At 46.5% G+C, this 15,544-nt stretch overlaps 1 protein-coding gene across 1 annotated transcript in view; it reads right to left on the bottom strand.

The window, feature by feature from the left end:
* LOC126278226 (aminoacylase-1-like) overlaps positions 1 to 15,544 on the bottom strand; it is a 68,715-nt gene that overhangs the window by 44,631 nt on the left and 8,540 nt on the right. Inside the window, exon 2 of the mRNA XM_049978206.1 lies at positions 14,850 to 15,019. Coding sequence (XP_049834163.1) covers positions 14,850 to 15,019 — 170 coding nt within the window. The remainder of the gene's footprint in view (positions 1 to 14,849; positions 15,020 to 15,544) is intronic.

Genomic DNA, 15,544 nt, shown 5'->3' with positions numbered 1-15,544 from the left:
CATGCTTCTATGGTATGTGAAGAAGATGGTGCCATTTGAAAAGGACATAAAAATTCGCTTGAAGAAAAATATCTTGGAGATCATACAATAAATACGAGAGAAGCAGTTCTTTTCTTCCTGGCCTCCCATCTCCCCTCACAGCCCTTCCTTGATCTTACTGAGGGTGTCCCCCTGCAGGCCCAGGGGTTAGAATAGGCCTGAGGTATTCCTGCCTGTCGTAAGAGGTAACTAAAAGGAGTCTCACACCTTTTGGACATTACATGATCGTCCCCTGTAGGGTTTGACATCCATTTTTTTCAAAATTTTCCCGAAGAGCTAGCCAAATGGAGTTGGACTCCTTACATGGTGCATCATGTCCATCGTGCACTGAGATCTTTAGGCCACTTTCTCTTCGTGGCATGGCAGTCCTTCTCGTACTCCATCTCTTGAGTGAGCACACCTTCCTGGGTGTGTTTTCCTCCACACACTATGCAGTGTCGTTTCGTGCACCAACGATGACCATGGACGTTTTTGCACCTCAAATCCAGCATTGTTTTCAGGCCATTGTGGTGGGGCCACCATGTGCCCTGTTGGTTGTAGCCCCCTGACTACACAGGGATCGCTCTGCTGATACCTGCGTCTTTAACTCCCCACATATGCCGAAGAATAGATGGGCGTCACCCTGGGGCATCGGTACTCCAGGCAATGGCCATCCTGCCAGGTGGCCTTTGCTACTGCTAATTGGCACCCATGGGGTGGGCCCCTGCTCATAGTGGGTGGCATCAGGGCAGATAATGTGCAGTGAAGCGTACCACTTCATCACTTGTTGGTGATCAAACGCTAGCAGCTTCTAAGCTTTCCAAGACTCAGTACAGTGCAAGGAAGTATGATCCTAAATCGTTCCTCTCCCTGGCCACTCTATGGGAGGAACACCAGGCTAAGCATGGCAGCGAATTTTATTCGCCCCGGTACCTTGTATGTACGAAACCTGATGGGGACTCCTTTGTCTCGATGAGTCCTCAGTTTTTGTAGAGCATTTAGAGGACAAGTTTGGGGAAGCGGAGGGCTTGTCCAAAATGTGGCAAGGTCCGTCTCGATAAAAACGGCATCCTCTGTCCAGTCATGGGCACTACTCGTTTGTGACAAGCTGGGGGCTGATTCTTTTACCATCACACCTCATAAGTGCTTAAATATGTTCCAGGGTATTCTATTCCACATGTCATTTCTTTTGCAGTCTGACTACTAGCTGCCCACCAACTTCACTTCTGGTGAGTCCATCGGGGACTGAGGGATAATCATGTTGCCACTGGTGCTTCCATCTTGGGCTTCGAGGGTGACACATTGCCCGAGAATGTCAAGGTGGTTGCCTACCATTGTGATGTCAAGCCATATATACCTCCCACAATGCGGTGCTTTAAGTGCTGGAAGTATGGCCATATGTCTTCCTGCTATACTTCCAGCCTCACATGTCGAGATTGTGGACATCTGTCCCATCCCAGTGTTCCATAGGCCCCACCTCCCATCTGTCAACTGCGGAGAGCATCATTCCCCTTGCCCACCTGACTGCAGGATTTTACAGCAAGAAAGGAAAATCATGAGATAGAAGACCCTGGGCCAACTGACCTATATTGAGGCCAACAGGAAATTTGAGTGCCTACAAGCTGTGGCTATGACGTCATCTTATGTTGCTACTAAGAGAACAGTTGTAGCTCAATTAATTGCTCAAGTTCCAGTCAGAGCCGAAAGACTACACCTGCCCCCTTGATGGTTGGGGGCACTTCCCTCCCTGCTGCTCCCGCACCACCTACTTTGGGAACACTGTCCCCCCAGCCATCAGGGACACCAGTCCTGAGCTGGAGAAGCGTAAGTCTTTTTCGCCTCCTCTCGCTAGGAAGGGGTCCCTTGGGTCACTTCATCCCAGGTTTCTGCTAGTGGGAAAGATGACACCTGGCAGTTTCTCAAGAGCTCAAAAGCAGCTGGTCATAAGGGTTATGACCATCCTCATCCTGAAGACTGAATCAGTGAAGCCCCCCCCCCCCCCCCCAGCCAGAGAATCCCAAGGATCAGTGAGAGAAATCCAGAAAGGAGACCCCCAAGGGAATTGTGGTGGCACCCACACCACTGCTGCCTACAAACTCTACATCTGAGGATGACGTGACGATTCTGACGTCTGCTTAGGACCTGGACCTAGTCATACCCTCAGACACAATGGATATAACCTGTTCAGGATATAAGTCGGTGGCAGCAGGTGACGCTGAGACGTAGACTGCCTCATTGAGGGTTTCATGGCTTCCCAGTCTCACGATCACGTCATCCTCCAGTGCAATTGCGGAGGTTTTTTCCATCACCTTACTGAGTTGGGGCAACTGTTAGACTTTACACCTGCTTCTGCATTGACCTCCAGGAAACCTGATTCCTGGCAATGTGGACCCCTGCCCTTCATGGGTGCAGGGGATATTAGAACAAATATAGCGAATGTAGTAGAGTGTCAGGTGGAGTTAGCGTTTATGTCCTGAACTCGGTATATAGTGAACTGGTGCCCCTTCAAACTCCTCTCGAAGCTGCGGCTGTCAGGATACGGATGTATAGGAAATAAATGTCTGCAATGTATATCTCCCTCCAGATGTTGTGGTACTCCTGAACGTATTGGCTGCATTGAATTATCAGCTCCCTAAATCTTTCCTACTTTTGAGAGATTTTAATGACCATAACGCTTTGTGGATTAGCACCATGCTTACTGGCAGTGGCACAGATGTCGAAAATTTACCGTCCCAACTCGACCTTTGCCTTTTAAATACTGGCTACGGTCGCAGGTTCGAATCCTGCCTCGGGCATGGATGTGTGTCATGTCTTTAGGTTAGTTAGGTTTAAATAGTTCTAAGTTCTAGGCGATTGATGACCTCAGAAGTTAAGTCGCATAGTGCTCAGAGCCATTTGAACCATCTTATATACTGGGGCCGCCACACATTTCAGTGTGGCTCATGGTAGTTACTCGGCCATTGATTTATCAATCTGCGCCCAGGACTTCTCCTATCTATCCACTAGAAAGCACATGACGACCTGTGTGGTAGTGACCACTTTCCCATCTTCCTGTCACTCCCCCGGCTTCATTCACAAGGACGCCTGCCAAGAGGGCTCTAAGCAAGGCAGACTAGGTAGCCTTCAACTCTGTCACTGGTGAATCTCCCCCACGTGGTGCCATGGATGATGAGATTGGGCAGGTCAATACAACGATAATTTATGCGGAGGAAAAGGTGATCCCTCGTTCTGTAGGGTGCCGCCAGCGAAAGACAGTCCCTTGGTGGACGCCGGACGTCGCTGACGCAATAGAAGAGCGATGGCGGGCTCTACAGCGACATAAGTGGCACTATTCCCTAGAGCACCTGATAGCCTTTACGCCGCTCCATGCCCACTTTCTCTTGCTTATAAAATGACGGAGTGTTGGGAGAGGTACATGTCGACCATTGAGTGCCATACGTCACCTTCCCAAGTCTGGACGAAGATCAGACGTCGTTTTGGGTACCAGACCCCAACAGGTGTCTCTGGCGTTAACATCAATAGCATGCTCTTTGCCGACACAAATACGATTGCCGAGTACCTTGCTGAGCACTATGCTGCAGCCTCTGCGTCAGAGAACTACCCACGCCCCCCCCCCCCCCCCCCCCTCCAGTCTTTCGCACCCTCAATCGGCGGATGGAAAGGAAAGTCCTCTCGTTCCCTACTTGCCACAGTGACCCTGTAACACCCCATTTACAGAGTTAGAGCTCCTCAGCGCCCTTACACATTGCCCCGACACAGCCCCTGGGCCAGATGAGATCCACAGTCAGATGATCAATGATCTTTCGTCTGACTGCAAGTCACATCTCCTTGTCATCTTCAACCGGATCTGATGCGATGGCGTCTTTCCATTGCAATGACGGGAGAGCACAATCATTCCAGTGCTAAAAATCCGCTTATGTTGGCAGCTATCGTCCCATCAGCCTCACCAATATTCTTTGTAAGAAGCTGGAATGTATGGTGTGGTGGTGGTTGGGTTGGGTCCTGGAGTCACATGGCCTGCTGGCTCCAGGTCAGGGCGGCTTCCACCTGGGTTGCTCTACCACAGATAATCTTGTGTTCTTTGAGTCTGCCTTTTCCAGGCGCCAACACCTGGATGTCATGTTTTCTGACTTATGTAAAGCATACAACCTGGCGACATCACATCCTTGCCACATTGTAGGAGTGTGGTCTCCGTGGTCCACTCCCAATTTTTGTCAAAAACTTCCTGTCGCTCCGTACTTTCCATGTCCAAGTTGATGCCTCCCATAGTTCCCCCCGTATTCAGGGAAATGGCGTTCTGCAGGGCTCTGAATTGAGTGTATATTTTTAGTTGCCATTAACGGCCTAACAGCAGCAGGAGGGCCGTTGCCCTCACCTTCTCTGCATGCGGATGACTTCTGCATTTCGTATTGCTCCTCCAGTTCTGCTGTTGCAGAACGGCACCTACACGGAGCTATTCACAAGCAGCAGTCTCGGGCGCTAGCCAACGGCTTCCAGTTTTCAGCTGCGAAGTCGTGTGTCATACACCCCTGTCGGCGTCGTGCTGTTCATTCAGAACCTGAACTTTATATTAATGACGATCCACTCACTGTAGTGGAAACATATCGATTCTTAGGACTGGTTTTCGACACCGAATTGACGTGGCTACCTCACCTTCGTCAGCTTAAACGAGAGTGCTGGTAGCACCTCAATGTTCTCCACTGCTTGAGCAACACCAACTGGGGTGCAGATCGCTCTACGCTACTGCACCTCTACAGAGCTCTTGTTCAATTCCGCCTTTACTATAGGAGTTTGGTTTATGGTTGGGCGGCGCCATAAGCATTGCGTTGACTCAGTGCACCACTGTGGCGTTCACCTAAAAACGGGAGCTTTTAGAATGATTGGGTGTCAGTGTCCTAGTGGAGGTCCCTCCTTTGAGGATCCGACGTGCTGAACTACTCGCCAGTTGTGTTGCACACATTCATAGTTCTCCTGGGCCACCGAATTACCGTCTCTTTTCCCTACCTTCGGAAGTTCATCTCCCGCATCGGCGGCCCAGGTCAGGGCTCACAATTGGGGTTCTCATCGATCCCTTCTCTCCGAAGTGGCGTCATTTTCTTTACCACCTCTACTTGAGGTCCATTCACGTACATCTTCATAGCGTATGCCTCGGCCGAAGATTTGTCTGGACCTTTTGCATGGCCCTAAGGACTCTGTTAACCCTGCCGCTCTCTGCTGTCACGTCCTCTCGATTGTTGACGAGTTCCGACGGATGATATAATGTTAGCTTCGCCTGTGTACGCAGCGGCCTTATTGAACAGCATTCCTTGCACGCTGGCTGCAGTGTATTAACTGCAGGGCTTGTGGCCATATCTCGTGCCCTTCAGTACATCCGTTCCTGTTCTGGTGAGTCGTTTCTTCTCTGTTCTGACTCCCTGAGCAGCTCACAAGCTATCGACCCTGCTTCCCTAGCCGTCCTTTGGTAACGAACATCCAGGAATCCATCTCTGCATGGAACGGTCCAGTCGTTCATGGTGTTTGTACGGATCCCAGGGCACATCGAAATCCCAGGCAACAAACCTGCTAACAGGCTGGCCAAACAGACTATGCGGAAACCACTCCTGGAAATGGGCATCTCTGAATTCTCTTATGCCACAAGGTTTTTTGGCTTTAGGAGACGGAGTGGCATAACAGTATGCGCAATAAACCGTGTCATTAAGGAGATTGCAAATGTATGGAAGTCTTCCCTGCGGGCTTCTCGGAGGGAAGCAGTGGTCCTTTGTCGGCTCCACATTGGCCACATGTGGCTCACACATAGTTACCTCCTCCGTCGTGAGGACCCATAATGGTATTGCTGTGGCTCCCAAATGACAGTCGTCCACTTCTTGCTGGACTGCCCACTTTCAGCCGCTATGTGGCTGACTTTCAACTTTCCCAGCACTCTACCTTCGGTGTTGGGCGGCAATGCCTCAACAGCAGCCTCAGTTTTACGTTTTATTAGTGAGGGTGGGTTTTATCATTTCATTTGAATTTTAGCGCATGTCATTTGCCCTCTGTGTCTTGCACCCTAGGGCTTTTAGGGTGGAGATTTTAATGTGTTGCACAGTGTCTGGCTTCTCCTTTTTTATTCTCATGGTCATTCAGGCTCGGTAACCTGCTTTCTTGTTTTTAATCTCTTCTCCTTGTTTGTTGCGTCTCTCTGTGGTTTTATTGTTCTGTTTCGTCCGTTGTAGTGTTTGGTGTCCTTCGGTCGTTCTTCTGGTTCTTTCTTTCTCCTGTTATTGTGCGGTACGTCTTCTTTGTTTTCATCTTTCCCTGGAAACAAGGGACCGATGACCACGCAGTTTGGTCCCTTTTCCCCCCTCCCCCCATTTAAACCAACCACTCAACCTTCTCGAGGGTGGCTTCATCGGTGTACTCCACTGCTTTGGTTAAATTTAAAAGTAAATGTCATGTTACAATAAAGGGTGATTCAGAATCTTCTCACCTTTACAGCATTAAAGAACGAAATCAAGAAATCAATGGTATGAAATAAAATTGTAAATGTTTCTCAGAGCCCATGTGTCGTGACGAAAGTTCCCTTTTAAACCTGAAATCTTGTGATACATTGCAAAACAGAAAATGTATATCTTCATAATGCGAATATGTAAACGAATATATTGACATAGTTTTCTTCTTAAAGCAAAATAAAGCGCGAAGAACAAAACACAGTTAGCAGCATACAAACTAACTGACACTCCATCATAAAAGTTTAAAATCTGATTCGTTATTTGATTATTAGACGGAAAAATAAAATATTCACTGAATTCTGTACAAAAATAATAATCACTGTTGAGGCACTCTGTCGAAAATATTTAGCTTTGGATGAGAAAATAATCGTCCTCTAAATCGCAACTTCCTGATGGAAATGTTGAATACGACACTGCATAACCTGGCCGGAGACATTCTCGCTGACATTCGAATACAATCTTCACCTCCAGAGGTTACATTCTTATTGGAAATAAAATGTACCTTCAATAAGGAAATTGAAGTTTCTTCCAGTCTTATCAGTAGACCAGCCGGCTATCCCAAAATTACGAGAGGCATATATTGGAAGTTGCCCCTCACCAAGGAAGTCCAAAATACTCTTGAGACAAGTTTCGTACCTCTGTTTTCCTGTCAGTGTTCTGCCAATAAAGTGTTAAATAACGAAAAAATCTAGAAAAGTAAATAAGGATTCCGGGCAGCACAGCAGATCACGAAATCACATTGAATAAAGACAAGAGAGAACACAAAAGAAAAAGTAAAACAAATAAGTTATTGTCCCGTATCACTGCACGCTTTTTGCAATAGTATTTTCAGCAAATCTGCAAAGGTTTCGCTATATTTCTTCCGCGTATGTTCTTTACCGTGTTCATTCCACAAATATACCGAGAAATTCAATTTATCAGCCTGTTAGGGAGAATACTGGGTGAATTGTGTGTCTCACACTTCGCATTTTTCTTTGTTTTGGGATAGGGGTTCCATTGCGATAAGATGGCGTTTGACTCGGTGATGTGGTTTCCTAGCGACTCTATATATCGCAGGGGGTTTCTTGTAGTGTCCCAGACGATACGAAATTTGCAGCAGATAAAATGATGTTGGACTGTGTCCTCTTTCGCACACATGTCGCGGTCACTTGATCGGAGTAGCTGAATTGAATAGAGGTTAGAATTTGTTGGAATAGTGCAAATTACGAACTTATACCAAGTTGTGCGCACACTCACAGATAGAACTTCGGTGTACAGTGGAGGGCATTACTGAGTGGATTTAATATTTAAAAACTTATTTTTTTATATTTCAATTGATCATCGGCTGTGCCTTCTGCCTGGCGGATAGTTTTAGCTCGTAAATCACGTTGCATTATACCGGACAGAACCACTTCGAAACTCACGTGTTGAACAATCAGCAGCTAAACTCACGTGTTGTTGACGAGGTAACGCTAACGAACCGCGCGTTTACAATTTAGCTGTTCAATAGTCGGTTCTAAGGTGGTCACGTGGGGGTGGAACCGCGGCCAGCCGCCGGGGGCGGACACACCGTCCGCTCTCTTCTGCAGGCAGCTTCTGACCCGGTTAGACGTTTGCCTCAGCAGCCCATCGGCGGCATCTCTAGGCGTGCCTTCAACCACTTTTTACTGAAATATACCATCATGTCTATCATTGTTGTTGCTGTGGTCTTCAGTCCAGAGACTGGTTTGATGTGAATCCCCATGCTACTCTATCCTGTGCAAGCTTCTTCATCTCCCAGTACCTACTGCAACCTACATCCTTCTGAATCTGTTTAGTGTATTCATCTCTTGGTCTCCCTCTACGATTTTTACCCTCTACGCTGCCCTCCAATACTAAATTGGTGATCCCTTGGTGCCTCAGAACATGCCCTACCAACCGATCCCATCTTCTAGTCACGTTGTGCCACAAACTCCTCTTCTCCCCAGTTCTGTTCAATACCTCCTCATTAGTTATGTGATCTACCCATCTAATCTTCAGCATTCTTCTGTAGCACCACATTTCGAAAGCTTCTATTCTCTTCTTGTCCAAACTATTTATCGTCCATGTTTCACTTCCATACATGGCTACACTCCATACAAATACTTTCAGAAATGACTTCCTGACACTGAAATCTACACTCAATGTTAACAAACCTCTCTTCTTCAGAAACGCTTTCCTTGCCATTGCCAGTACACAGTTTATATCCTCTCTATTTCGACCATCATTAGTTATTTTGCTCCCCAAGTAGCAAAACTTCTTTACTACTTGAAGCCTCTCATTTCCTAATCTAATTTCCACAGAATAACCCGATTTCATTCGACTACATTCCATTATCCTCGTTTTGCTTTTGGTGATGTATAAAATGTCTAATTCCATCACCTCAACGGGTGCCTACTGCTTGCTCTTCCTCGCCAATCTTGACACATTAACATCGGAGACAAGAATTTTCCTGACAGTTTCCCACTTGGGTTATGGTAGTCGCAACTCCCATTTATTCCTGACTGGAGATTTCAGAAGTACGTTAGCGACGTCGCTGATTCTGTTCCCTCTCAAGTCACCACGTACACTGTAGCTGGTGTCGAGATAAAACCGACGCACGAAGTTCAGCACATAGCGGATGCCGCTGATTTGAACTGTAGCATCCAGTCGCCGCAATATATGAAATAATGCTGATGCTGGATTCCAAGAACCTATTTCAATCACGGCTTCAGTGTGTTTGATCAAAAGCGTAGCACACTTGCCGTGTAAGTCTAACAACCCCAATCCACCATCTTCAAGACTCAGGGTGCAAGTTTGCATACAGACTTTGAAGATGTGTTCGCCCCTGGCATTCGATATATGGCCTCTTTAATCGCTCTTTCCGTTTGTTTGAGCGTTAGCACAACTTGAGCCAGATAACAGGCACTCGCTAGCTTGTAGCCGTTAATGATCTCCACGCTTTCGTGAAATTCCAAGGCCCTGACCGAGTGTATTCTGGCTATCGCTCTGATTTTGTGCCAGTTGAGTCCCTCCATTTTCTGCGAGTTATCCGTCATGACGACTCCGACGACTTTGTGTTGTGTCCGGACACAGAAAGAATTCCGCTGAATCTTCCACCCGCGACGTGTGAGGGAGAGTAACACTGTCTTTGTAGGACTGAAAGCCGCCCGTGTTGCCTTCTCAAACTGGCAGAGTACAGTGTATTGCCTGTCCATGTCTGCTGGCTGTTCCACGAAAACTCCGAAGCCCTGAAATCAGATAGTAATTAATAATTATGTAGTTATGCATCTTTCTAGATTTGAATATGAAGAATTTTATTTCCAACCGTATGAAGTGCAGTTTCGACTGTGAGATACCATATACGGATTACATGTTTCTATGATCTTCAGTCCGAAGATTGCTTTCATGCAACAGTCAGCGCTACCTCGTCCTGTGCAAATCTGTTCATCCCCGAACAACTGCTGCAACATACATCCATTGGAACGTGCGTGCTGTATTCCAGTCCTGGTCACCATCTACATCTTTTATCATCCCTCTACCCAGCTCACCCACTACTTTACAATACCAAACTTCACAGACGCATACTGGCGGATACGAACTACCAAAACCAAGCAGGAGTTGTGCAACATAAACGGGAGTTGTTAGGAATGTTTCAACGCCTGAAGGTGTGATGGCTATTCAGATTTCGCATCGGTTGACTAAGAGGATGCAAATCATATCTGCTTTAAACACACGCTGTAACAGTCATATTAGTTTCCTTTCAAACTGGACGTAATGAGTTGAAGTTAGTCAACTATGCTTTAAAGGCGACGAAGATCCCATTATCAACACCCCTCTGAGTTTTAACGAGGTCGTGTAATAGGGCTAGGAGAAGCTGGATGTTCCTTCTGCGATACTGCAGAAACACTTGGCAGGGATACATTGTACGTGATTGGTTCAAATAGCTCTGAGCAGTATGGGACTTTAACTGCTGTGATCATCAGTCCCCTAGAACTTAGAACTACTTAAACCTAACTGACCTAAGGATATCAGACACATCCATGCCCGAAGCAGGATTGGAACCTGCGACCGTAGCGGTCGCGCGGTTCCGACTGTAGCTCCTAGAACCGCTCGGCCACTCCGGCCTGCGTACATGACTGCTGCAGCGGTCGTCATGGGAGCGTGCGGTGACAAGAATACCAGTCTCCGAACTGCCATAGCGCTCTAACGAGAGGGAAGACCAACGTGTTCGATGCATAGCTCTGGTGCATCGTTCTGCATGTGCAGCAGCAAGTTGAACAGCAACTGGCCTGACAGTGACACAACGAACTGTTCAAATGGATTACTTCAACGACAGCTTCGTGCTAGGTGCACTGTAGTCTCCATTCCATTTAGCCCGGTACAACCCATTTGCGACTTCAGTGTTGGCAAGCGTGAACTCATTTGAGGGTTGGGTGGAGGTCATCTCTGTTTTCTGATTAAACGTGATTCTGCTTCGGTGCCAGAGATGTCCGTATGTTGGTCAGAAGAAGGGCGGTTGAGGCCCTGCAACAACCTATCTGCATGCTAGACCAACTGGAGCTACGGTCTGGGATGCACTCTCGTGGTTAGTCCACGTTCCCTGACGGCAAATCTGTACGTAAATCTGGTGATTTGACCTGCTGTGCTGCCATGCTTGAACAGCATTCTAGGGGGTGTTTTGGAACAGAAAAGCGTTAGTCCACATACCGCTGTTGTAACCTAAGCATGTTCTGCAGAGTGTCAACATGTTGCCTTTACCTACTCGATCACCACATCTATCTGTATTCGAAAACGTATGGGAGATCATCGGACAACAACTCCAGCGTCATCCACAAAAGGCATTATCTGTTCCTGCATTGAGCGACAAAGTGCAACAGGCATGGTATTCCACTCCAAAAAACTGACATCTGGCACATGTACGACATAATGCATGCCAGTTTGCATGCTTACATTCATAGTTTGTCCGCCACACCTGTTATTAATCAGCACAGCTACAGGGCTTAGTGAGACAGGTTTGTCGTAGCGAGTCTGAATACACTAATACACATATCCACCAAAAATAAGCAAAAAATATATTTATTCAGAAAAGGAGATAAAAATTTGCTTTTTGCCTTCCTGAGAGACAATCTTCACTCCTTCCAAATTAGCAATTTAAGAGAAGATGAGATGTGGCTTGAATTCAAAGAAATAGTAACGACAGAAATTGATTTATATCAAATAAATTAACAAACGATGGAGCTCATCCCCCATGGTGGACAGAACAAGTAAATACACTATTGCCGAAACAAGGAAAAACTCGTGCCAAATATAAACGAACGCGAAACCCCTACACAAGCAATCATTTACAGAAGCTCGAAATTTAGCGTAGACTTCAAAGCTACTTGTTCGTAATAGTTTCTACGACGAATATTTGTCTCGAAACCTGGCAGAAAATCCAAAGAGATTCTGGTCATATGTAATTTTCGCTAGCGGCAAGAGACAAAAACGCGATAGCAAGAAAAATGTTGTCATTGACCGTGCTGCTAGAGCAGAGATATTAAACACTACCTTACGAAACTACTTCATCGAAGTAGACGAAGAAATATTCCATAATTCGAATCAAAACAGCCGCCAACATTGATTACAATATCATTTGAGTAGTGAACTTGAATCGGGAATGGATGTGTGTAATGTCCTTAGGTTAGTTAGATTTAAGTAGTTCTAAGTTCTAGGGGACTGATGACAGATGTTATGTCCCATAGTGCTCAGAGCCAATTGAACCATTTGAGTGGTGAAGCAGCTTAAATCAGTTAATAAAAGCAAGTCTTCCGGTCCGGACCGAATACCAATTAGGTTCCTTTCAGAGCATACTGATGCAAAGCTGATGTACAGAATTAACTGAGGGCGCAGAGATCTCTATACTACCTGGATTTTTATCTCTGATCTCATGTGTTAGAGCACGAAACTTCAGCGTGCCTGCAGAATATTTTCATTTGCGTAGCCCCTCCACGTTATGGTTAGACAAAAAAATTTGCGCCGGTCTGTACGTGATAATGAATGAAATACTTACTTCTGGCTATGACCTTCATATTAACATGCGATATAGTAAGCTGATGTCGGAGCAGTTGGCAAAGGAGTTTCATTTAGCCTTCTCGTGACATTTTGTGGCAGCTATGTTCCGATTAGTCAAGAAACGAAATAGAAGCATGTTTGGCCGGAACGTTCAGACGACTGGAGTTAGACATCCAGAGCGTGTAGAGATCGCTGTGAGCTTCGGATTAGATATCACTGTTGGTTGTCCAAGCAATGTAACCACAATTACTTCTGTTGTAGTCTTTCCAAAGGAATTTTCAAGTGTTTGTTATTGTCAGCAGCAAATATCTGTTTCAGTTAAATCGTAAAACGAGGCTACATTGGAACAATATGTTTATTTACTACCTGTTTCGGTGAACGGCCAACTTCTGGTAGGAAAGACTGGTCAATACAAGTCACGCGACCGCGTTTTACACATCTCATTGCTGTTTGATATACACTGAGCTGACAAATGTCAGCCGTCCGCTATGGCCGAGCGGTTCTAGGCGCTTCAGTACGGAACCGCGCTGCTGCTACGGTCGCAGGTTCGATCCTGCCTTTGGCATGGATGTGTGTGATGTCCTAGGGTAGTTAGGTTGAAATGGCTCTGAGCACTATGGGACTTAACTTCTGAGGTCATCAGTCCCCTAGAACTTATAACTACTTAAACCTAACTAACCCAAGGAAACCTGCGACGGTAGCGGTCGCGCGTTTCCAGACTGAAGCGCCTAGAACCGCTCAGTCATCCCGGCCGGCGGTTATTTAAGTTTAAATAGATCTAAGTGTAGGGGACTGTTGACCTCACATATTATGTCCCATAGTGCTTATAGTCATTTTAACCATTTGACAAGTGTCAGAGGGTACGTCCTATTGCAGTGTCGGATTTCGTTCTCCCAGTGTAGTGCAGCAACTCGACGTGTCATGGGCTTAGCAAGTCGTTGGAAGTCCCCTGCAGACATACTGAGCCAAGCTGCCAGTTACAGCCGTCCATACTTACAAAAGTGTTGTCAGTGCAGGATTGAGTACACGAGGTGACCTCTCAAATATGTTCCATTAATCTCCGATGACATTCACGTCGGGGCTCTGGGTGGCCGAATCATTCTCTCGAATTGTCGAGAACGTCCTTCAAGTAAATCACGAACAACAGTGGCCCGGCGTCATGGCGCAAAATCAGTCATAAAAATGCCGCCGTTGTTTGGGAAAGGGTGGCTGAAAACGGTTTCCAGGTAGGCGAACATAACCATATCCGTCCAATGATACGTTCAGTTGCACCACACGACCCGGTCCATCCCATCATGTAAACACAGCCCACACCATTATGTAGCCACCACAGTACTGCACAATGCCTTGTTGACAACTGTGGTCCATGGCTCCGTGGAGTCAACTCAAAACTCGAGTCCTACCACCAGCTCTTACGAAGTGAAATCGGGACACATCTGGTCAGGCCATGGTTTTCCAGTCCCCTAGGATCCAACTGATACGGTCATGACTACAGGACAGAAGCAGCAGGCGATGTATTGCTGTTAGGAAAGGCACTCTCGTTTGTCGTCTGCTGCCACAGTCCATTAACACAGAATTTCACGGCACTGTCCTGAGGATACGTTCGTCGTACATCCTACGTTGATTTCTGCGGTTATTTCACGCGTTGTAGCCTGTCTGTTGGCATTCAGAACTCTACGATTACGCCGCTGCTGCCGGTCGTTAAGTGAAGGCTGTCAACCACCGCATGGTCTGCAGTGTGAGGTTATGGCTGAAATTTGGTATTCTCGGCACACTCTCTCGAACTATTGAATTCCGTTAAAGGTTTCCGAAATCGAATGTCTCATGCGTCTAACTCCAACTACCACTCGGCGTTCATAGTCTATGAATTCTGGTCATGCGGCCGTTATCACGTCAGACATCTGTTCATCTGAGTACAAATGACAATGCACTGTCGTTTTACACCGTGTGTACTCTCTATACTACCGTCACATGATTTTCAAGATACCATTTACATTATCGTCTGTTTTCCATTTTTATTATTCCACTGTGGCGAAGTGTTTTACAACTTCGCAACAAAATCGCGAGAAATTTTCGACGGCAACAACGCACCAAAAATTCGAAACCGGTGACAAAGCTATTTACCTAAATAAATAGCAGTATTAATAGTGGCTAATTGCTGTTTTCTTCTTTGTAAGAATTAACTTACATTAAAGTAAATGCGTCCAAGAAGTATGGGTTTCACCACATATTGCAGTGTCTCGGTGTCAGTAAGCGCTCGGTTGTTGGTCACAGGCCCAGCGTGTCAATAGGGTAGCGTCGAGCTTCACTCACCTCGCCGGCGGGCACCACGTCCATGTGAGAGTTGAGCATCACCGCAGGCAGCTGGGGGTCCGTTCCGTCCCACTTCATCACTATCACCGGCTTCCCGTGCACGAACTCATGAACGAAGAATTCCAGGTCCGTGGACTCCGCCTGAGTCCGGAAGAAGGACACACACGATGCTGCAATAAAAATAAAGAAAAGCATTCAACGGGAAGGTGAGATAACCCGACAGTATAATAAATGTGGTGCAATCTGCGTCCACTAAGTGATGAAAACTGAATATTAGATGCCGGTGATCTGCAACGTCATTAGCTAACTAACGGTTATTTTCATTACCTGTGATAGATTTGGAATGGCAGATTCCACTTCAGTAATAAATGTGAATATCGTATGACACCGTTAGCTGCGATATCCCACAGAGTGAATTCGGGCGTTTGCTGCCGTCTCTCACTCGGTTGCTTCGGCCGACACTTATTTGATGATTTTTCTTACGTTTTGTTAGCAGAAATGGCAAACACTGTCAAAGCTTCACTCTCCAATGCTGGTGATGGACTGTCCACCTCCATCAATGGAGAGTGAAGCTTTGACAGCGCCAGCCACGAGTGCTGACAAAATGTCAGAAAAATCATCAACCAGTTGGCAGAAGAAATCGAGACAGAAGCCAACAGGCAGTTTGTCAACAAGTGGTCACGAAAGCCTTAACA

This window comes from Schistocerca gregaria, chromosome 6 (assembly GCF_023897955.1).
Source record: "Schistocerca gregaria isolate iqSchGreg1 chromosome 6, iqSchGreg1.2, whole genome shotgun sequence".
Classification (NCBI taxonomy): domain Eukaryota; kingdom Metazoa; phylum Arthropoda; class Insecta; order Orthoptera; family Acrididae; genus Schistocerca; species Schistocerca gregaria.
This window is presented reverse-complemented; position numbering and strand designations above follow the sequence as displayed.